Source organism: Puccinia triticina, chromosome 14A (assembly GCF_026914185.1).
Source record: "Puccinia triticina chromosome 14A, complete sequence".
Lineage (NCBI taxonomy): Eukaryota > Fungi > Basidiomycota > Pucciniomycetes > Pucciniales > Pucciniaceae > Puccinia > Puccinia triticina.
The window spans coordinates 2,269,864-2,292,442 of record NC_070571.1 but is presented as its reverse complement, the minus strand read 5'-3'; the positions used below and the strand labels follow the sequence as shown (position 1 = coordinate 2,292,442).

The 22,579-nt window shown below is 46.1% G+C and overlaps 4 protein-coding genes across 4 annotated transcripts; 2 read left to right on the top strand and 2 right to left on the bottom strand.

The window, feature by feature from the left end:
- Nucleotides 1–2,919: 2,919 nt before the first annotated feature.
- On the bottom strand, nt 2,920–4,097 carry PtA15_14A214 (uncharacterized protein; the record flags this gene model as incomplete). Its single annotated transcript, XM_053162907.1, has 4 exons — nt 2,920–2,972; nt 3,055–3,112; nt 3,218–3,774; nt 3,881–4,097. The coding sequence occupies 4 exons, from the start codon at nt 4,095–4,097 to the stop codon at nt 2,920–2,922; spliced, it is 885 nt and encodes a 294-aa protein (XP_053026886.1).
- Nucleotides 4,098–4,622: 525 nt separating this feature from the next.
- Nucleotides 4,623–5,859, bottom strand: PtA15_14A213 (uncharacterized protein; the record flags this gene model as incomplete). The annotated part of the gene is made up of 5 exons (XM_053162906.1): nt 4,623–4,795; nt 4,869–5,009; nt 5,073–5,129; nt 5,211–5,226; nt 5,350–5,859. 5 exons carry the CDS (start codon nt 5,857–5,859, stop codon nt 4,623–4,625), a joined length of 897 nt encoding a protein of 298 aa, XP_053026885.1.
- An 855-nt stretch (nt 5,860–6,714) lies between these two features.
- On the top strand, nt 6,715–7,919 carry PtA15_14A212 (uncharacterized protein; the record flags this gene model as incomplete). Its single annotated transcript, XM_053162905.1, has 6 exons — nt 6,715–6,816; nt 6,925–7,047; nt 7,158–7,196; nt 7,338–7,427; nt 7,553–7,727; nt 7,822–7,919. 6 exons carry the CDS (start codon nt 6,715–6,717, stop codon nt 7,917–7,919), a joined length of 627 nt encoding a protein of 208 aa, XP_053026884.1.
- Nucleotides 7,920–18,967: 11,048 nt separating this feature from the next.
- Nucleotides 18,968–20,271, top strand: PtA15_14A211 (uncharacterized protein; the record flags this gene model as incomplete). Its single annotated transcript, XM_053162904.1, has 3 exons — nt 18,968–19,033; nt 19,778–19,878; nt 19,938–20,271. 3 exons carry the CDS (start codon nt 18,968–18,970, stop codon nt 20,269–20,271), a joined length of 501 nt encoding a protein of 166 aa, XP_053026883.1.
- Between the last annotated feature and the right edge of the window lie 2,308 nt (nt 20,272–22,579).

Genomic DNA, 22,579 nt, shown 5'->3' with positions numbered 1-22,579 from the left:
TTTCTAGAATGGTACATATGAAATCATCACTTGAAATTTTTATAATTTTATGATTTTATGCATTGAAAATTTTATGATTTCAACTTTGAACACCCTTATTGCTGATTGATAAAAATTTAAGCTTAAAGATCTTAAAAATGGCCATGGGAGTGCAACTTTCAGCAAGAACTGAAGTTGAACGCAGTTGATTGTAATTAAAATCCTGCTGGTCAAGGCCCAACATGAATGGGGCTTTTAGTTACGATTCAATTTAGCAATAGCACAGCGGGTCAAGTGAATCCAAATAATAAAGAGTGTGACATAAAAACTGATTCTAGGGATTGCGGAAAGGATTTCACCACGATAATTAACGGCATAGTAGATGGGGACAGAGCCAAGGAAGCGCATGTAACCTTTTGTTGGAGCTGGTTGGCGACAAGTGGAGCATGCCTGACTGTTGATGACTAAACTTTCAATATCTGGACTTTTGTTAAGCCATTCAGTGAGACAACTCCCGTGGAACAAATGATTACAGCCAGGAAAGAGCAGCAGTAGGCGGCCTGGCTCGTCATTCTTGTACTCCTCAAAACAGATCCCACATGACTCATCCAGCTGCCTCTTGAATTTAATTATTTCTTGACCCGGAAACAATTTTCTCCTTGTCATTGAAATCAACGGTTGATTCAACCAGTCCCTTATCTTTTTGAGCTGAATCTTCTTCTCCCATCGGCATTCTTTCACATCTTCTTTCTGAGGAATTCGGGCATACTCCTACTCACATCCCATCAGCAAAAAAAAAAAAAAAACTGGAAAGCATTGAATACATAAAAACTCAACAGTTTTGCCTAACATCACAAAGGAACTTGTCTGAGGGCAGTATATCATCTTTGGAAATTTATCCCAGTCAACCTCTCTGCGAGGGAATTCCATAATATGTTGGACTGAGGTCAGATTTTTCCACTATTAATGATACCGTTAAATATTCATAATGGAAAATGTAGGCTCAGCTTACTCACCACCCTGCACAGCCCCTGCATTCTCTTGTGCTGCTTCGGAGTTCTGAAAAGTGACTTCAGAGCTCTGATGCGCTACCTCGGAGTTCTGCAGGGCAACTTCAGAGTTCTGATGCACTACTTCTGCGGAATCTTCAAGATGTGTCAGTCCTGTCTGTATGTCACAAATTTCTTGCTCAATTGCTTCACAAGAAAGACCTCTTTTTGCAAGTCGAGCTAAACTTGATTTGGAAGTGTACTGGACAACCACAAGAAAATTCTGTTTGAGAGTGTTAGGATTACCATGGAAGTTTGAAAAAATGGGAATCAGTCAATTTTTCAAATCAACTTAACTAGAATTTTTGCTATCCTGAGGTGCATGTCTGATTATTTCTCTGCAACTTGCTAGCATAAAAATTGGCCAGGAATGTGGTGGTCAAATGATCATTTTACTTTAGTAAAGCTTCAGTCACATCAATTTATACACCAGCTGGGTTCTTGCAGTTGAAATCTCATTTATGTAAGGATTTGATAATATGTTATACCAAAAGTGAAGCCTGTCTGTTATATTGTCCAGAAAGGCTTGGTGGATGAGACATTTGGTCTTGGTTGAATCTGTTGAAACAAGGCAAGTCACAGGAACTGTTCAAAAAGCAGATTGGTGTTTTATTCATGAGCAATATTACATTTCCCAAATGGAAAAAATAATGGACTAATTTTGCCTTGGATTTGCTTCAATTTCTCTGGCTTTGATTTTGACACTAGTGGGCAGAAGCCGCCAGGAAGCTTTGCTGCTGCACATCTAAATTGGATATTCAATTCAAAGTTAGTTGCTGCATCTCCCATATTCAATCCTCTCCCCCTCTAGATTTACAGCCAGATTAAAAGGCTCAAGAAACTGTCAATTTAGCCTCCAAATCCACTGCAAAACACATCCCCTCCACCTCCTGAGAAAACTGCTCTAGTTAATTGAAATATGGCAGTGGCAGCTCTGGGGTTTCAAAATCCAATTTTCCTTTTAATTTTCCTGCATGTAGGTTGCAGGATCAATTGTAAGTCCCTGTCCCCAATTCAGCAGATGAGTGAAAACAAAACAATTGTTTCTGCATGCTTGTTTCTTGATGGAATCTGGAGTTCAGGTCCCCAGATAAAATTGTTATTTCACAAATAAAAATGCATAATTTGCATTCAAGCACCATTGTTCCTTGAAGCTGTTTTTGGCATGTACATTTGTATTTTTTGTAACCATTTGTAACTTGTTGATGGAGACCATGGAGATAGATTTTCCAACTATGGATGGGAGGGAGAGAAAAAATGAAGGTGTCTTGAAGGAAAGAAATTCAAAAGATAGAGAGACTAGATGGATATCCAGTGTGGAAAAGAATTTGACTGTAGTTTAGATGGGGTATATAAGGGAGAGACAAGGAAAATCAGATCAATTCATGTACAGGTGGAAGACTTACTGCATGTACTTAAGCACAACATAGCCACATTCCTTCCAGAGATTTACACCTCTGAGATCAAAATGAGTACAAGACTACAACTTGATACCCTACTGGGAAAGGTTTTTTTGCTAAAAACCTTATGTTTTTGGACTTTTGACAGAAATTCCGTACACTTATCTAGTTGCTATCTATACAAGCTTAGTGCACAATGTCAAAATAATAGGCACTAAAAAAATCTACACAAGCTCATGCAATATCTTACATATTCCTTCCTTCAAAAGAAACTGGTGCTACCTATAAAATGGGTAGAATGGAATATACACATTTATAAATCAAAGATGATGATGAGGTTGCACGCCAAAAAAACAAAACAATGTGATGAGGAGAGATGAAACTGTTTGCATGGTTAGATATACAAATCATAAGAAACAAAGACAAATTGTGGTGTGAAATGACCCATGGCAGGAAACTTACTTCATTGTAAATTTGGATCCCGCTTCTCACTAAATATCCACCGTTTTTCCTCCTCCTCGAAGACGAGCTTCAAATTTAGCAACTGCATGAAATTGAGAAGGGCATGATTTTTAACATTAGACTTGATCAGACTCAGAGCAGCAAAAAAAAAGTTGGATACATACATTCGTCTTGAGCCATCTTTTCCTCTTCGCTCTGCACTTGCTCCACACACTGCACTTCCTAAAAAAGAAAACAAGGGATCAACCGTTAGTAGGGAAATTTCCAGCCATTCCTGATAACAAGCATGGCGTTGGTTGGGCATAAGTGCGAAGACTGGAAGCTGACCGGTACGTAATGCATCAGCATCCGTTCAATTCCACTCTTGAGAGTCACCGCACTGCTATCACATCCCCGACAGCTACCCTTGAGCATCAGCTGAACAACCCCAGTCTCTTCATTGAACCCCTTGTACTCCAAATCGCCACCATCTTCCTGGATTGCAGGCCTGACCCTTGTGTCTAACAGCTCTTTGATCATAGCCACAACTTCACTATCGTCATCATTAATCCGGGTGTCAAGCGGACCAGAGTCTTCTTCAATCGGACCTTCTTGAACAACCGGTCGATCGCTGGCACTGAAAAATTCCATCAAAAGGCTGTAAATTTCCGGCTTCATCGTTGGCCAGCCCGCTTCGCTTTCTTTATTGATACTGATGAAATCGGGCCCGAAAAATACCGATTTTACGCCTTCAACCGATAACAGTGATCGTGCTAGTGGCGATGATCGGGTATCGTCGCCTAAGAGGAACTCTCGGCTGCCGCTTTTCATCACCGGTCGGCCTGGTATGAACTTTAACGCATCGGCATTTGGCGTTGGTTCCGTTTGAATGAAAATCGATCGCGCTGGTGTTTTGGCAGATTTTGGGAATCAGTTAGTAATATTTTACATCTCGGACGAGGAGAAGATTCCAGAAAAACGAAACATGAAAATTGAGCAATACAAGGTTACCGTGTCTTAAAATCGCGGGCTTGTTTTTTGCATTCGTATGTGGTGAGGCCCCGTTCACTTTCTGGATCCGGAGTTGGCCTCGTAATGAGTAAGAATGATATGACCGATTAGGCAAACGGTTGGATAGAATGATGCGAGGAGAGTGTTTCAAAGTTGATGTAGTCAGGTTATAAATCGAAGTTGAGCAGCGGTCAACACAGTTCTTGAGAAGCGACATTTTATTCTGGGGATGATAGTCGAACCTGGAGTATGAAAAGTCGGGGTCTCGTGAATGGTTGATTGATCAATTGAAAAGTGGAAAATCGAATTTCGGGAAGCCCCCGCTCACCCGCCGAGGCTGCGGAAGAAGCGCAGCCCCACCGATTTAATGGCGGGTTCTCAAAGTTGCAAAATAGCGGTATGTCATGAAAACATACAACATTTGCAGGGACTGTCAAATGGATGGCAGTATAGCACATTTGTATTGAAATTTGAGAACCCTGTCCTAAGGTAAATACAACACAGCTTGACCGTGTTTGATTCTTGGCACATGATCCGTCTCTGGATCCTCAAAGCCGGGATGTTCCCAGAGTCATTTTCAAGCATCAGAGTATTTTATAATAGAATGGGTATGAATTAGATCAGAAGGAAAAGGACTCAATAAACTACATTCCACACACTTCGCCACAGAGAGCAAGACAAAAAAACAGCTCAAAACAAATCAAGTGTAAAGACTACTAGTTTTGAAAACAAAATCAAAAAACTAGAGTATCCGAGGACCATAGAGGGCTACGTTCCACTTCTTGGGTGGTGCGACCTTGCGCATGGCGAGGCCAGAGACAACGCCAACATCGAGGTTGAAGAGGCGAGTAAAGGCGGCTTTGCTCAAGTCTGCATGAGCGACCTGTGGTGCACATCCTCCACAGAGGTCAACAACTGAACGACAGGGAAAGCACCGTCAATTTTGTATTTCAAGGATGACGGAGAGGACGAATTTGGTGTAGCATACCTCTGGCAATGACGGACTTCCCGACTTGACCAACGTTCTTGTCGACGACAACCAACTCGAAGAAATCCCCGCACTTTGGTCTCATTTTCCACTCTTGAGTGACAGCGATGATCAACGAGCTGTCGGTAGGGGTCCATCCGGCTGAAGATTCAAACAAGGGCATCAGAAGACTGCGAAGCTCATGCCAAGTCAAACAACTCTCACATTTTTGTGCGCAATAAGGGTTCAACAAGTCGTGGCCGGTGTACCAAGTGATTTTTGCTGTTGGGGAGAAGGAAAGGAGTGAAGCAAATGATTAAAACAGGTTGCGGGAAAGTTTGACGAAAAAATACAGAAGCTCACTTTGAATGATTGCGCCCTTCATGACATCTAGTTGTGCGTGGTTTGAGTTTAGTAGTGCGGCCAAGCCTTTGGCTTTGGAGATGGCTTTGGTGTCGACTTTGGCTTGTTTTGGTGTTTTCTTCTTGGAGGAGCGCTTGACCTGTGTGAATCGCTTGGCGATTTTGTTGGAGGTGTAGGGGGAGAGGGTGAGGGGCTTCTTCAAGAGAGATGAAGCTTCGATTCGGACCGCATCTTTTCCTTGAGAGTTTCGGGTGATGTGGACCAATCCACTGCGTGTGACGACATCGCGAGAGGTGGCGGATTGCAAAGGAGCACTCTTGAGGTCCGTGACGAGGTCGGAGTCCCAGTCGAGGAAGTCGTCTTGGCTGCTCGTCAGGCCGGTCAGGGTTGAAGAGAAGAGGGGGATGTCGCTGTCCCTGCGGGAGATGACCGGAATGCCGTTGACATGTTTAGGCCCGGTTTGGTAGTGAGTAAGCATGAGGCCATGGCTGCCGAGTATCATCCAGTCTTCGGAGTGGACGGGCAGCTGCTTTCTGCTGAGTTTGTGGCCTGAAGTTTTGCCCGAGCAGCAAACGGCGGGAACGAGGATTAAAAGGGATGCGAGAGACGCGAAAGTCGATTTGACTTCTCCGTTGGTAAAGGTTCTCATGATGGCTAGAGATTTTCGGCTGGTGGGGTATAATGAAAAGTTAAGGATCTGATGGAAAGAAGGAAGATTCCAAGGAACGAATGAAAGAGAGTCTGTTCAGCGGGCAATCAACAGATGTGGATAAGAAGGCTGTGTCTTGTGTGAGGTGAGGTGACCGGGGAGAGGATGAGGATGAGGATGAAGGCTAAGGGTCCTCTGAGACGTCCTTATATAGCTTTTCCCAGTGATTTTCAGCCTAGTCCGAGTGGTGCCCAGTGGCTTGTTGTTCCGACTCGGACTGTGTTGCCCTCGCCAGCAGGCCAGGAACCTGGGACAAGCTGGGGTTCCAGGGGAAGACTGGGCGTTCCTTGCGGCAGAGGCCGGATCGAAATCTCTCCGGTGTTGTCGGTCCAGCTGCCAATCGCCAGCTCGGAGACTGTGGACTCTCTTTCGGCCCCTCGTAGTATACCAGTAGCACTCAATCCCAGCTCGTCTGTCACAGCCCCCATCTGGCCGAGAGCCCTCCTGAGGCTTGCCGACTTATGAGATCACTCATTGGGGGTTCAGTCAGTTCGTTGAACGGCCGTGACTTCTGAAGCCAAGCGACCAGCGGCAGCGCGCTCCGGCGCTCACATCCCGAGAATGTATGCAGATTTTAGCAGCCAGTCTCAAACCGAGCATGATGTGCATATATCCAGGAGTTCCTGACGTCAATTACATACATGCAGACCCCCGTCCAACCAGGGTAATACTTGCTAGAGACGCTTAGCTGCGTTAACAATGTTACCCGAGCTGCATGTACCTGCCTGGTCCCCGCCACCGTCTTACTCGACTTGACAACCGTACCTGCAAATTATAGTTCCAGCAGAAACCAACATGGAAAAGCAGTCCAAGTCCGGCAAACTGAATGTTCTGATCGGTACCTCGGGCAGTGTGGCTACTATCAAGCTTCCAACGATAGTTCAAGAACTTTCGAAGGTCAGGTCACGATGCTAGACTCGTCGCTCTCTTATCGGTTGTAGTCGATGTTTTTTTGTTTTTTCTTGGCTCATGGAGACTGACTATCCTGTCTTGTAAATTTACCAGTATGAGATGTTGGAAGTCCAGGTGGTCACAACGCCATCAGCGCTTCACTTCTTTGAACCCAGTCAACTCGTTACTGCTAAGGGTGAACCAGTCAAGGTCTGGACTGATGAGGAAGAGTGGCAGGTGTGTGGCTTATGTACGGACTTTCACAAACGAATAGACCCCCTGCTATTGGGTGGAAGAAGAGTTTGGGAAAACGAACTGATCCAGTGTTCGACATTCTGACTCTTCAGACTTGGAAGAAAATTCCGGATCCGATTGTTCACATTGAGGTTGGTTCCAGTCGCCCACAGTCCTTTTTCTGATCCCGCTGCCCAGAAACAAGAGATCGTGAGCCGACTGCTCGGAAGCGAGAGATCGACAAACAAAATCCATTGATAATTTTGCTTCCGTTTCATTTTTCTCGCCGACAGCTCAGAAGATGGGCAGATGTCATTCTAGTTTGCCCATGCTCAGCAAACACTTTGGCCAAAATCTCCAACGGCTTGTGTGATAATTTATTGGTAGGTCGACAAGCTTCTATATAGATGCATGTCCTCTTCTTGGAAGTACATCGGCGGATTTCGAAGATAGAGAGAAAAAAAAATGGGATTGTTTTACTCAAGGCGCGTTGTTAAACCTCTTGCAGACCAGTTTGATAAGGGCGACCAACCCGAAAGATACGCCAGTCATCATATTTCCATCCATGAATACCCTGATGTATGAGCACCCATTAACCCGAAAGCAAATCAAGATAGTAGTCGAAGAGATTGGAATTGAAGTCAACGGGCCCATCGCAAAGACTTTGGCTTGTGGAGATCGAGGTAAGAATCATCCGGAAAGATATTTACTCCTCGATACATTTTCACGACCGTTTTTCTTTTGGCTGATGATTTGCTTTTGGATATCATCGTGCAGGGCTTGGTGCTATGACCGAATGGAGAGACATTGTAGATTTGGTAGTCACTCGGTTCCTGACTAAGAAAACATCAACTGGCAACACTTGTGAAAGTTGATTGAGAAAAGTACAGAGTGACCAACACCAAACACTTCAACCAGTATCTCGTGCGGGATATCCGGTACTTGTGTCCTGTTCTCACTTTGACACAGGCTATATTGGATACATTGCTATGTATTGGTACATGTTAGATATGTATTGCTATGTATCAGATACAACAATACATTGTATCAACAAAGGGTAGTTACGTTACGGATAATGTTAATGTAACGGCAACGTAACAGTTTTTGAGCCGTTATTGTTACAGTTACTTGTAACAGCTGCGTGTTACGGTAACACACCAATTGATGAGCCACATTTTGCTGTCCGTTACGTTATTGGCGCATGCGGAGCGCCAGATAACCACATCATTGTAGGCTGTTTCTGAAGGATTTTCAACCGGAGGCGAGCGGAGAGAAAATTAGCCAATAGCAGACAAGAAGTCTGGAAAATAAGACCTAATAACTCACTCGAAGGGGCTAATGTGCCTTCGCAGATAAGACAGTGGGCGGGCTAAAGTGCGCACACCGGAGCGGGCGGAGAGAAAATTAGCCAATAGCAGACAAGAAGTCTGGAAAATAAGACCTAATAACTCACTCGAAGGGGCTAATGTGCCTTTGCAGATAAGACAGTGGGCGGGCTAAAGTGCGCACACTGGAACAGATGGTCAGGACTGATGTTTTTTATTCCTGTGTAATCTTGTAGTTTTAAATAGACTATAGACAAAGTGTTTGAGTTGTGGGTGCGGGCTCAAGAACACAATGAATAGGAGAAAATACATGCATAAGGGAAGGCTAACATGCATGTGACAGGCTGACAGGAAAAAAAGGAGAGCGGAAACAAGTTCAAATTCCAACAGTTTCCTTCCAGCCTATTTTGGCCTGTAATTAGCAAAAGATTAGGCCATTATGTTACGCGCAAGGCCTGGAAAGAACCCATTACAAATGATGTAACGGGGAGCTACGGCCTACGGGTAACAAGGATAGTTATGTTACCCAAATCATGTGGATATAGGGATGATAATCGGGCGGGCCGGCCGGCGGGCGGCCCGAACCCGCCCCGGGTTTGGGTCGGGTTCGGGCGACGCCTTGCAAGAAAAAATCAATGTCGGCCCGACCCGGCAGACCCGCCACTGTATCCGGGCCGGGGCGGGCGGCCCGTCGGGTCCCGCCGGGCCACCCCCGAATAGGCCGGGGGCGGGGACCCAAGCGGATATCGTGTGCACTGTGAGTCTCACATGATACAGCTAGCGCCACCGATCCCCTGCCACCCACCACCATCCAGCCACCACCGCCGTCGAATCCCACACCGCCGTCGAATCCCCCACCATCCAGCCACCACCACCGTCGAATCCCCCCCACTACCATCCTCCTCAGCCCCACACCCCTCCCCACCGCCCCCCATAGCCAAAGAGCAGTGCACGACTGAACCAAAAAAATACACACCCCACCACTCCCCCCACCGCCGTCGCATCCACCACCGCCGTCGCATCCACCACCGCCGTCGAATCCACCCGTTCAACCACCACCCCCAAATCTATCAGATATCCGCTTGCCAACTACGAACCGGAACACCTATTGACTCTCGGCTATCAACTTTTGGCGTCAACCCTTGACTACATGGCTGAATCGACTGGCGAGGAAAGCGACATTCCAGTCTCTTCCACTGGACCAAATATGCAACCAAATCGATCTGGTGATGACCCGCCTCCGACTCCACTGCCAGCAGATACCCAGAGCGAATCACAAGAAGAGATCAGCGGCAGCCAATTGAAGAGGCGAAAACTCACGAGTGGTGTGTGGGAGCACTTCTCCAAGTTCATAGGTGAGTTATTATCTTTCTGCTTTCCTGAATCTTCCCATATTTCCTGCTCTAGCCATTCCAATATTATACTAACATTCTTAATTTCTTTGGTATGGGCATCATTTTCTAGACACAGATGGCAAGGAGAAGGCCAAGTGCAATTACTGCGAAGTGAAGCTTGTAGGCGCCTCGTCCGCTGGAACCAACCATCTCCATCGACACTTGAAGAAATGTCTCGTTGAGAAAGGCGGTGTCATGGTGAAACAAGGTCTTTTGAACTTTAGCTCGTCGATCAAATCTGCCGGCCACACCGTCTGGATATACAATCAAGATTGATCTCGCAAACAAATGGCAGAAATGGTAATTCAACATGAATACCCCTTTGCAATGGCTGAGCACGAAGGCTTTGTCAATTTCATGAAAGAAACTCAGCCTCAATTCAAGATGCCCGGACGCCAGACTCTGCGAAACGATTGCATCAAATTGTTCAACGAACAAAAAGCGACCTTTATCGCTCTCATCGCAAAGGACGCCAACCATGTTGCACTCACAACCGATCTATGGACGGCCTCCGATCTCACTGGATATATGGTGATCACGGCCCACTATATCAGCGCACAATGGAGCCTTGAGAAGTTAATCATCAGTTTCCAACCACTTCCGCCTCCGCACTCCGGCCCTGCTATTTCCGACAGACTCAGTCAAGTACTACGTGATTGGAAGCTTATCAACAAGCTAGCTTTTGTCACAGTTGACAACGCAGCCTCAAACACAGCAGCCCTTGTTAGACTTCGACGATATGTGGATGATTGCTCTGCTACTCCGGGCGGTGCAACCTCGTGTTATTTCCATGTGCGCTGCTTAGCCCACATCATCAACCTCATCGTCAAGGATGGGCTCAAATTCTCCGGTTCAGCTGTTGATCAACTACGCAACAGTGTTCATTACATCCACGGATCACCAAGCCGCATGGATGCCTTTGAAAAGGCGCTCACTGCAGTTGACATCGAACTCAACAAGAAACGACCTTGTAAGGACGTTCCGACGCGGTGGAACTCCACTTACCTAATGATTGAGTCTTCCTTACCCTACAAGCTAGCCTTCGAGGAACTAGCGATCCAAGACAATAAGTATGACTACTGCCCGACCGAGGCTCAATGGGAGGAACTGGCTTCAATGGAAAACTTCCTTGAGCCATTTTATCAAGGTTGGTGTTTATTTTTCTTCTCAATTTTGTTTATTGGACCATTTTGGACCGAGTCACTTATATCGGTCTTGTTTTAGCAACGGTTTTGTTGAGTGGCACCCAATATCCAACCATCAATTATGGATATTGAGCGATGTCGGCCGTTGAACATCAACTAAACCATTATGCGGCCCATCCAAGCGATCTCGTGAACCTCAAAGACATGATCAAGCCGATGAAGGCCAAATTTGAAAAGTATTGGGAACCATCAAAGGAACTCCTGGCCGTTGGTCTTATTCTTGACCCCCGTTTTAAGATGCGATACCTCCGCTTTCATCTCGAGCAGCACACCGCGCCCGACCAGGACATCAATGAATTTGTCGGAAATGTGCGATCGACCGTCTTTCAACTATGGAACCTGTATGCTCCAGCTTCATCATCTGCCGCTGAGCCAACCGCCAATCAAAATCAAACGAGGCCAACGAAGGCAATCAACAAGGACTTGACTGCCTTCCATCAGTACATGGCTGGAACCGTTGAAGCTTCGCCGAATGCACCTGCGGCTGAGTTGGATCTTTACCTCGAAGAACGAAATGTGATCCTCTCCGACGATTCTGATTCCGAGTTTGACCTGCTTGGCTGGGGGAAAATGAATTCACCTCGATTCCCATCACTATCAAAGATTGCCAGGACAGTGCTCATGGTCCCAACAACATCAGTAGCCTCTGAGTTGGCTTTCTCTACAGGCGGGCGAGTTCTTGATGATGATCGAATGCGCCTGAATGAAGATTCTGTCGAGGCATTGATCTGCTCTCAAGACTGGATCAAGGCTGCCAAGCGGGCAGCCTTGCAGTGATTTTTCATGTTATTTCCCTCGTCATTACTAAATTTATACACGCAAATTATTTTTTCACTGCTCCTCCCTGGGAATCAAGTAGAAACAATTTTGAAGGCTATTTATCCTAAATTCTTATTTTTATTTTTATTTTTCTGGCTCCTTATGGTTTTTGGGCGGGGCCCGCCGGCGGCCCGCGGGCTGTCCATGGGCAGCCCAAGTCATAAACGGGTTCGGGTTTGGACATCATTTGAATGAGGCTGGCCCGGCCCGGCCCGTCCATCAAGTTCCCGGGCTGCGTCGGGCCAGCCCGCGGGCGGCCCGAGCCCGCCCGATTACCATCCCTATGTGGATAACACAACGTAACATAACTACCCTTTGTTGATTGTAATAGTATTGGATACAACAATACATTAAAAATCATTAATTACGTTGACAAGGACTTTTTTTGCGCAGCATTTCCCCTTGTAGGGTTGCGGAAAAAGCGCCTGTTGGCGTAATCAATGATTTTTAATAAAAGGAACAACCTGAGAGGACGACTATTATGGCAAAGCCAGTCAATACCTCCCAGGGCCCTGTGACTCAAAATATGAAGCAAAATCAGAATATATATTTATGTGTGTGAAATTTGAGTATGTTAGCTCAATGTGTCGCTTTGGCTGCCCCGGTGATCCAGGTGACCAAATCGAAGAGAGCAGAGAAGCTCCTATTTATATTCTCCACTGTCACATGAGGAGCGCGGGCCAACGGCATTTCCACGCACAGCAACTGGTCCTGGACATTTTGTCTTGCACGCTGTTCTTTGTTCTTTTTCAAAGGCAATCAGTTCCGGCCATCGACTCCCAATGAACAAAGCTTCTCTGGTTCCTATCCCCGATACGAATTCTGCCATAACTGGCTCCGACCCACCCGGTGCATTTCTATATCAGACAACCCGATGATCTAAATGCAGAATTGCTAACGCCAGACATCGAAATTGCATTAACTCCTTGTTGCAAATGGAATAGCTTTTATCATGCTTTTCAACATTGAACCCCACCTGGTGAAAAGCAGATCAGCAACTACAATAACTGCTTTTTTTGGTTCATTGTGAGTGTTTATCCCGCTTCCCAATTCCTCTTCATTTCCAAACCCGTTGCTAATCCCGTTCTTGGAACCAAAAAACCACCGCATTCTGTATATTGTGCTGCTAACTTTGCCATAAGTGGTAAACATTTTGACGCATCCTTAGTCCGTGGCTACGATTTTCTTGCTCAACCCGGCGCAAAGGCATTGCACTTTTCCAACAACGGAATATTGGTCTCACGCCACGATCTTGAACATGCCGATGCGGCACTTCCGCCTTGCTATCCACTGTACCGCCGCAGAAATCTCGGCAGAACTGTTGTGAAGTCAGGACATACATAAATATACCAGTCAACATGTAGTCCCGTACAACAAATATCTCTTACTCCGCTACAACTGCCACATTAATGTGGAAATCCCGTATGGGATTACAGCAACCAAATATATGTTCAAATATATTTGCAAAGGTGTCGACAGGTCTGCGTTGGAACTTAAGAACGGCGACGAGACACTGAAATTTGTCCACGGACGTTACACAAGGTTACATAGGTCCCTGTGAAGGTTAGTGTGTCCTGGCCCTTCACAATATTAATCAAAATTTGTTGATTTGATCTTGCCACAGCTGTCCATAGGCTGTTGCAATACCCAATTTCTGACCGGTACCCGGCCATAATGCGCTTGGCATTACATCTCCCCGGACATCAAACCATCTACTATCGTGACGGCGATGGCACCCGGGATCAAATGAACTCCGGCAAAGCTGGGTTAACGACGTCAACTCAATTCTTTGAATTGAATAAATCAAACACAGCCGGATATGGTAAAAATGCTTGTGAGCTGTTGTACTCCGAGGTTCCAGACCATTTCTACTGGACATCAGGTAAAAGGTGCCTTCCGAGACGCCGGTCATCGGACACTATTGGTAGACTCTACTTTGCTACACCAACAGACGGCGAACGGTCATATCTCAGTCTCCTGTTGTTGAATGTGAGAGGCGCCACAAACTGTGAGGACCTTCGCACGGTAAACGGCACGTTTTACGGAACCTTCAGGGCGTTGTGTGAGGCTCAGGGACTCCTCATGACCGACAATCACTATGGATTGTGTCTTCAGGAAGCATCCGGTTGGATGTTGGGTCACGGACTACGGAACATGTTTTGTACGTTGTTATTTTCCAGCCCCCCGAGCAACCCAAATAAACTAATCCAAACATTCCAAGAGGAACTCGCACACGACTGTAAACACCGCCTCCAAACACAACTCCGCGATATTGAGCCTACAACCGAAACAATTAACAGTCTTTCTCAGTTCTTCATCAACAAACACGTCATTGGGGAAGGCCGAACCTGGGAAGAGGTCGGATTGGAACCAGTACCAAAATTGCACTGGGACCAATTTGCCATTGTGCTTAATACCCGGTCCCCGGGTTCGACATTTCTCCAGAGGATTGGTGTTGATTCTTTGAAGAGTAGCCAACGGTTCATTTTTGATCATATTGCTAACTGTTCGAATGTGCATAACCCTACTCCCGTGTTCATCAATGGGCCCGCAGGCTCTGGTAAAAGTTACCTGATGAACGCTATTATTCAACACTTCACCCGGGTCGGTATACCGGTTATGGCTGTCGCTTCTTCGGGAGTTGCTGCCATGGTCCTGGAGGACCGCGGGACAGCCCACTCAAAAATCCGCATTCCACTCACAGTGAACTCCGAATCCCACGCAAACTATGACATTCGCACAAACTTAGGTAGGACGTTGGCTGATCTGAGAGTGCTTATATGGGACGAGGTAACCATGACTCACCGGGACACTGTCAAGATGGTAGACCAATCCCTGCGGGAACTCCGCGAATCTGATGCTCCGTTCGGCGGAATTCAGGCTGTGTTTGGTGGCGATTTCTGGCAAACACTGCCCATCGTCCGTGGAGGGGATCTCTTCGCGCAAGGAACTGCAAGTCTAATTGCTTCGTATCTATGGCCAATGATACAACGATATAGTCTCACTGGTAACATGCGCCTTTTGACTGGCGCTGGTGATGCTGGAATAACTCCGGCAGATGGTGACGCTTCCGCGTTTTCGGATTGGCTCCTAACAGTTGGGTCAGGTGAAAAAAGTCAACAAATTCAGAGCTGATTCCTCTGGATAGAATCCCAGTATTCTCCAATCGGGTGGAGCGGGTTGTAATGAAGAATCTCATCAGCTTTGTTTACGGGGAGTTGGAATCAGCTCGGGGCTGCAACGCCGACCGTGGCTTGGCGATGTTTTACAAGACGCGGGTGATTTTAACACCGTTGAACGCCAATGTTTCACTTCTCAACTTAACTTGCGTTGGCTACCTCCGGGGACGACACATTGATATCAGAGCTGTTGATGAAGTTTTGAGTGATTGTGACAAGACGGTAGGCCCCGAATTGTTAGCTAACATTCAACTCCCAGGGCTATCATTACCAGTCCTTCGCCTCAAGGAAGGCATGCCTGTTGTGTGCCTCCAAAACTTGACGCTCGGCAGTGGTTTGTGCAACGGAACGAGGCTCCTGATCAAAGGAATTCAACCTCATGTCCTTAAGTGTGAGATCATGACTGGACCAAGACCAGGTATCAAAGTTATGGTCCCGAAAATGATCCTGATTCACAAGCCAGACCAATCCTGTGCGACAAGGTTTTCCCGGTATCAGTTTCAGGTGTCTCCTGCCTTTGCAATGACAATTAACAAGGCGCAGGGACAGACTTTGGGTTGGGTTGGTGTATTTCTACCTCAGCCAGTCTTTTCCCACAGGCAATTATACGTTGCGCTGTCGCGCGCGACCAGTCGCGAAGGGCTCCGGGTGGGTATAGTTGGGCCAGAACCCAACTATTCTCACACAATGAACATCGGGAATGTGTCAGTTATCGGAGACGCAGTCTCTTAGTGCTGCGACTGGCAGGTGTTTCTGTAGCATCAATGGCATTTGCGTAACTGGTGCTGATTTTGTCGTTCCGTACTTTTGGTTTAAATTATTAGCATTTCATATTTTCCCCATGTATTAGTATTTGTGTTTGTCTCACTTTGTGTTATGGTCATTCCAGATTATGTATTATTAAATTGCGGCAAGGTACAGCGCGCTGGTGTTGGTACTCAATGTTAGTATAAGTAAAAATAGTGTCTCATATAATAATTAACCTGTGGCAAACACCCACAATATAGTTCTATTTGGCCAGTTTCTATTGTGCCTGGCCAACATGAACTTGTATTGTTTCTTGAGGATGTATTATGGTGGCATTTTTCATCACAATGTAAAGCAACCTTTTACCAGATTGTACAGTGACCCCGCCATGTGACCATAAGGATGGTGGACACAAATCCTATGCTTACATAGAGGTATGCTTCTTAGTGAAGTAAGCATAAATCAATGTATGCTTATATAGGACTGGCCTATATAAGCATTCTGAATTTCCAGGGCAGTTTATGCTTACATTGGCAACCACCAGGAGTGGGTTGCCATAGCCAATTCGCGCATGTATGCTTATATTTATATGTATGTATTTTCATTACTATCTTGCACACAGATATTTCAAGAAAGAACATTTTTGAGGTTGAAGAGCTGTAGTTCGGAGATTCTCATGGTTTCAGAGATGGAGAACAGCAGTATCTATGGCCCCTCGGCCTCTTTTCCCAGTCCTACACAAGCATTTTTTTGTTTACTCCCCCCAATTTTTTATGCATTATGCATTATGCATAAAAAGCATCAAAATTGTGGTAACCAAAAATGGTGGATGGAAATCCTATGCTTACAGCAAATTAGGCTTACAACATGTATGCTTACATGGCGGGGTCACTGTAGTACAGGTCGTCTCCGTTTGTACTGGGAGGCATTCCAGACAATGCAGCGGCTTGGATCTTTTTGTGTGCCAGCCTGTTGTTGGGAAGCAGTTTTGATGGCTGCCTCACGGTGCTACATACGCTGTGTCTTTTCAATTGAGTTCGCGCGGCGCAGCCGCGATTTCCCTTGTTTTTGTAAAAATACATTGTAATGGAGACAAAGATACATTGTATTGGATACAAAAATACATTGCATTGGATACAACAATACATTGTATTGGATACAATAATACATTGTATCTGATACAACAATACATTGTATCAGATACAAAATTACATTGTGTTCAATACAATAATACATTGTATCAGATACAACAATACATTGTATCAGATACTACAATACATTGTATTGGATACAACAATACATTTTATCGGAGTGTATCAGATACAGCATATCATTGTATTGGTATGTATCAGATACACCAATAAAATGTATGCCAGCTCATCCGGCTCCTTTTCCAGCGCCACGCAGTGCACTAGCTCCAGTGGAGCTGGCCCAGCCAGCTCTGCTGTCCTTTCGCTTTTAGCCAAAGAAAAAGGCATTATTTTCTTTGGCCAATAGCCAAAGGAAGAAAGTGAAAAACTCCTTGTGTGCGCGTAAAAGGCTGTTACAAATCACAGGTTGGGCCTCCCACAGATCAACGACATATACACCACTGTTACAAAGGCCCATCTGAATTGGCATATTTCCCCAAAGAAGGCCGGTATCATCTAGAATTTGTGAGAATTCACGCCTAGGTGAACGGCATCTTTTTCACAAAGTGAGAAAGATATTGGGATCTCAACCAGCTGCAGAATCTGGTAAGCTAATTAAACCATTTTCCGCAGTCAAAACAAGTGTGGCGGGATTGTAAAACTGAAATCATCTTTTGATGCAAATAGGTCCAATCCATGTGAGCAGCAAGATTAGTGTCAGCCTTAGAGATACATCAAGTATCCAAAAGACTGCAACAACTTATCCAAGTTTACTAAAGACAGCCAATCACGAAAACAAAGATCAAGGGTTCCCCCTGCAACTTATACAAAATAAAGAAAAGGGTTTTGCCCACGCCATAACTCCAAAACCAAGCCCCCATCAACAAAAGCCCAGCACCCATCCCCGGCTAGCAAGGCTTAAAGTACTGGGTGGTTGACCCCCAGCGCGCCGCAAGGGCAATTGCAAAGGGGGGCCAACAAGTATATAGACTCTCAAACCGTGCAAATGCAACGGCGGAGGGGATTGGTCACAGCCCTTGCTGGAAATGCAGCATGGGCAAGCCCCTCAAACCGAGCAAATGCTACGGCGGAGGGGCTTGAGAATGAGCCCCGCTGGAAATGCAGCAAGGGAACGCCCCCCAAACCGCGCAAATGCTACGGCGGAGGGGCTTGAGCATGACCCCTGCTCGAAATTCAGCGAGGGAATCACCTGCCGAAGCTACTGCCCGCCCCAACCAACCACGCTTTATACTCAACATCCAACAAGTTCCACCGCCCCCCCAATATCACGTTCGCAATCGGCCTGAAGACAACCATCCCTGCCGCGAAGCCACCCCCCTTGAAATACCCCTACACCATGGCAACGCAATGTTAACCCGACGTCGGCCGCGGTTTACACCAAGGTACAATACACACACCGGACCGCCGTAGACGTCACTACCGCCCCTTACCCGGCCACCTTGCAACAGTAGGCAAGCTTGTACAAGACCCTCAACTCGCATCCAACCAACAACAGAGGCGCCACCATCATAAGTCCGATAGTTCTTCACGGTCTTGCATAATAATTTTTCACAGTGTCCCATCCTTGGAAAAGGGTCGATAGACGTTGCCGCCATGGCCGCCGCTTGTTGTTGAGTTGTGGTCTGGCGCGTTGCCCTTGGTTTCTGTATTATCCGACCAGACAACATCCACCTCTCACACCGCCAGAATCACCTGCCTACCCAAACCAGCCAAACACCCTATCTACCAAAACTCCAGCCACAACCATCTAACCAATCGATCCCGCCGCATTTGAATTACAACCGAACTGACCAAGCGCATGACCATTGTTAGTATGACTCATGATATAAATACTCCTTCCGCTCCTCATACCGCACCTACTTTCATCCACTTACCAAATTCCTTTCTCCCCATTGAACCCATCACACTGCAACCGTTCTCAACCCGCAAATTAAATTTAGCTCAATTACCTTGACCAAATCACCACATCCCCCTGGCTATCGTAGCAGAATACCGTGCGTGTTATCTTTATCCGTGCCTGAGTATCCGTATTCATTCCCGGCTAACACAAACATCGCAAGCAGGATTTGACCACCGCACTTGTCCAAACCCCTCCCCGGCACAATGAATTCCACGCGAGCCCCGAACCACCCCGTGACCTACTCAAGTCACTTCGAACCGTTGGCCAAGGTACGCACCGAATTTACTCCGCTGTGTTATCCGTGCTTACCATTTTTGCAGTCAAACTTTGATAGCGTCCGGGCAAATCAATACGGATTCGTCAAAACTCCGAGCTTTCTCCAATGTGGAGGTACAAACGAAGATAAAGACAAAAATTTCAAGGTTGAACTTGTTACCAATACCGCCCTCACCAACATACTAGATCCCGACTTCATTTACTCTATCCATGGTAAGATGATTGCGCCGAATGATGGTTCACCACCCACCTTGAGTTACAACCACGAAGTGGTCACTCAAATATGTCCAAGTGGAGAGGATCAGCCTAGCTTCTTAAATAAGACCTTCATCACGGGGCTTGGTATGATTACTTCGCGCCAAGAAGTCGTCTCCGACGTCGCCAACACGGGTGCAAGCTTAGAGGTTATTGTTTCGCATTCTGACTGGGATTCCGAGGTAACATTTGATCACTTCACTTCAGTCTCCACTCCACGTTATCAATTGACATCATATTGAATCATTAACCGTTGTTATTCACACAGAATCGATGCCTTAAGAATTTCAACATGAAATATGTGGTTCTTGGTACAAAAAACTTGATCAAGACTCATAGCCTTTATGTTGTCGGGCGAGAGGTCGAGATAATAGGTCGCCTCGTTGACTTCAATATGGAAAATAATATGGCTATTGTTTTGGTACGCCATGACATGGACACTCACGAAGCTGTCGTCTGACAATTAACCTTTCCGTAATCAGGTCTCCCACGTCAGCGTCACCAACGGTCATCAATTGGGAAAATTTAAAGCTCCAGGGATGAATACGTCTTTGCCCGGACCAGGAGACTCCAAAAAAAAACTGTCAGTAGATATTAACTCATCCCTCAGTTGAAACTGACTTGATATTTGACCACTCCCAGGACAAAGTTTTCTCCAAAGGTGGCAGGCAAAGGCGATGCTCCCAACAAATTACCTTTAGCTGGCACATCAAAAGCCGCAAATCAATCCGTCTTCTCTAAGTTGGTCAAAACTTCCCTCGGCATCAGGCAAGACACAATCACGACCCCAACCAAGGGAAAGCAGAAAGCCGTTGAGCCCTTGGACGACAAAGAGGAGCAATTGTTTGACAATGGGATTGACAACGAGGTCAATCAAGACGATGAGCCAAACAACGCACCCAAGACCCCACCCAAACGGGGCCGTCCTTGCAAATCAATTATCCAAGAAGCCGCAAAACGCATGAAGAAGTTTTAAGTTCACCGTCATATGCCGATCATGTTGTCTGCCCCCCCACCCCCCTGTTGTCATGCACGACGGTCTCACCCGAGCTGTACTCGACGGGGAGCTTTGACCTTGTGTTGACATGTCCGAAATTGTTGTCTTTCCTTGCCTGATTGACCACCGTTGTGATTACCTTGTGAATAGCAAAACACGTCCTCATCTGATTACACGACCGGATCCTTCCAGTCGTGTGTTGTTGCAAAACACCTTTTTGTCTACGCTCAATGCGCAGACGCGTCAAGTTCACACACGTGCGAGCCTTGATCCCCCCATTGCTAAAAAGCCAACCCATAATTAATGTCCAACTTTGTTTGCTTAGCACATTCAACGCTGTTGATGACTCTCCTCAACCAGTAAATTACACAATAGCAGAGTCAAGTCACTCATTTTCACGCTCCCACTCCGGCAGTTGTTATGTTGAATCTCGACAGGAGTTGATGATGTCAAAGACCATCAATGAAAAGAAACTCTTTCAGCAACGCCTTCTGGCTCCAACTGGAGTCAACTCTCATCTGTAGTATATTGACCGTTGGCAATAACAAGACGCATCCGGAGAACATTTTTGTCAGTCAACCTGTAAGCGTGATACGTTCAATATTATTCACACTTGATCAGGTGAACTTAACTTTGCAATTCATAACAGATCATCAAGCTACGATTATCGCCTTGGGCAAAAATCCTTACAATACATAAACGTTGTTCTTAGGTCGGTCTGGTGTTTTTATATCCCAAGGAACTGTTGTGATCTTATGCCGCTCGGTTTGCTTGGCACTCCGGTCAAATTCAAGACATGCAAAGTTGAGTCGGATAACCGACAAAAATACATTATTCTGATCATGCCCCGCAGGAGATGCATTGACCCGACGGTTGTCTCCCGTTAAGCTCAATCAGTTCGAAAGCAAGCTGCGGTCTGATCATCTCACGGAGTGATTTACTTGCCTGGTGACTGATACCATGTAAGTTCGCACATGCCTAAATCTTAACAACTTTCAAATTTTCCCCTCCTGATTGACCCTCAACGCTTTTTCCCAACACCCTTAAACCCAAGCCCGAATGATTGAAACAAAGGGTAAAGTCCGCAATAGTACTCATCCATCGTACGAGGCTTCATTGCACAACTGTTCTTCTTATTGCGTCCCGCACAATCTGGGACCATGTACTCATGAGTGTACCAAATGCGGGGCCCTCCACTTTAAGGACAAATGTACTGTTTCCAATTGCTCAAAAGCTGCGACATCTTACTCAATGTGCTGTCAAAAGGACAAGGTAACCTTGCCATCAACCAACTCCTCGGCCCGCGATTATCCAACCTTTATGCAAAAGCTTCTTGAATCTGCGGACGCAAGTTAGTGCCTGCATTTGTTTTATCCAAATTTGATGCTGATCACCATCTTTTGTCAGAATCAAGAGCTTATCAAGGTTCACTAAGGATGTACAACAACGCGCTTTCGCTCACTTCCCTCGGGGCAAATATTGATCCTTCGGTTCAAGGTCCTTTCGGCATTAACGTTTTCAAGATATCCGGCGCCTTGACCCATAAGATTTCAAGCATTGAACCTCCAAAAGGGACCGACCCGGGCTTCGCCCAAATTTACGTTGTCGGCGATAAGGGTCTTGGTGAGGCTCAATACTGAGCCGACAAGGCTCAAGGTCGCGCGGGGAACACGGGGAGGGGATCAACAATGGAGCCTGGATTGATTTTGAAACTTGTACAATTTTTTTTGGCAAACAATCCCTACGCCAAAGTTTTCCGGTCGGCAAAGGACATTCTTGAACAACGGAACGCCTTGACATTAAAACTCCAAGGTGTTCCAAAAGCCGGTGCAGACCCGAAGCAATACAACTGCCCGACCGCTAACAAAGTTGCCATCGTTGTCCAGGGCTCCGGAAATATTATTAAACCTCAACAAATCCTCCTTCATCGCAAAGACAACAGCCTCGAATCAATATCTGATACTCACTCTTCGTACTTCCCAATGAGGTACCCCATCTTCTTCCCCTTCGGGGAACAGCAATGGGATAATTTATTCTGCGCTTCGACCGAAAGAGGTTCGTCTTGACCATCCCGCCCATGGTATTGTTGAGCACCATTAATGCTTTCTTTGATCTTTCCAGTCAAAAAAAGAAAAGTTGGCCCGCTGGAGTGGTTCGCGTTCATGCTTTTCAAGCAAAACTTGAGATTTTCTTCAATCTTGTTTGGCCGGTCTCTCCTTCAAGAAATCCTGGTCAACATGTGTGTCTGCGTTGAGAGGCAAAGATTGAAATTTATTGTCAGCAATCA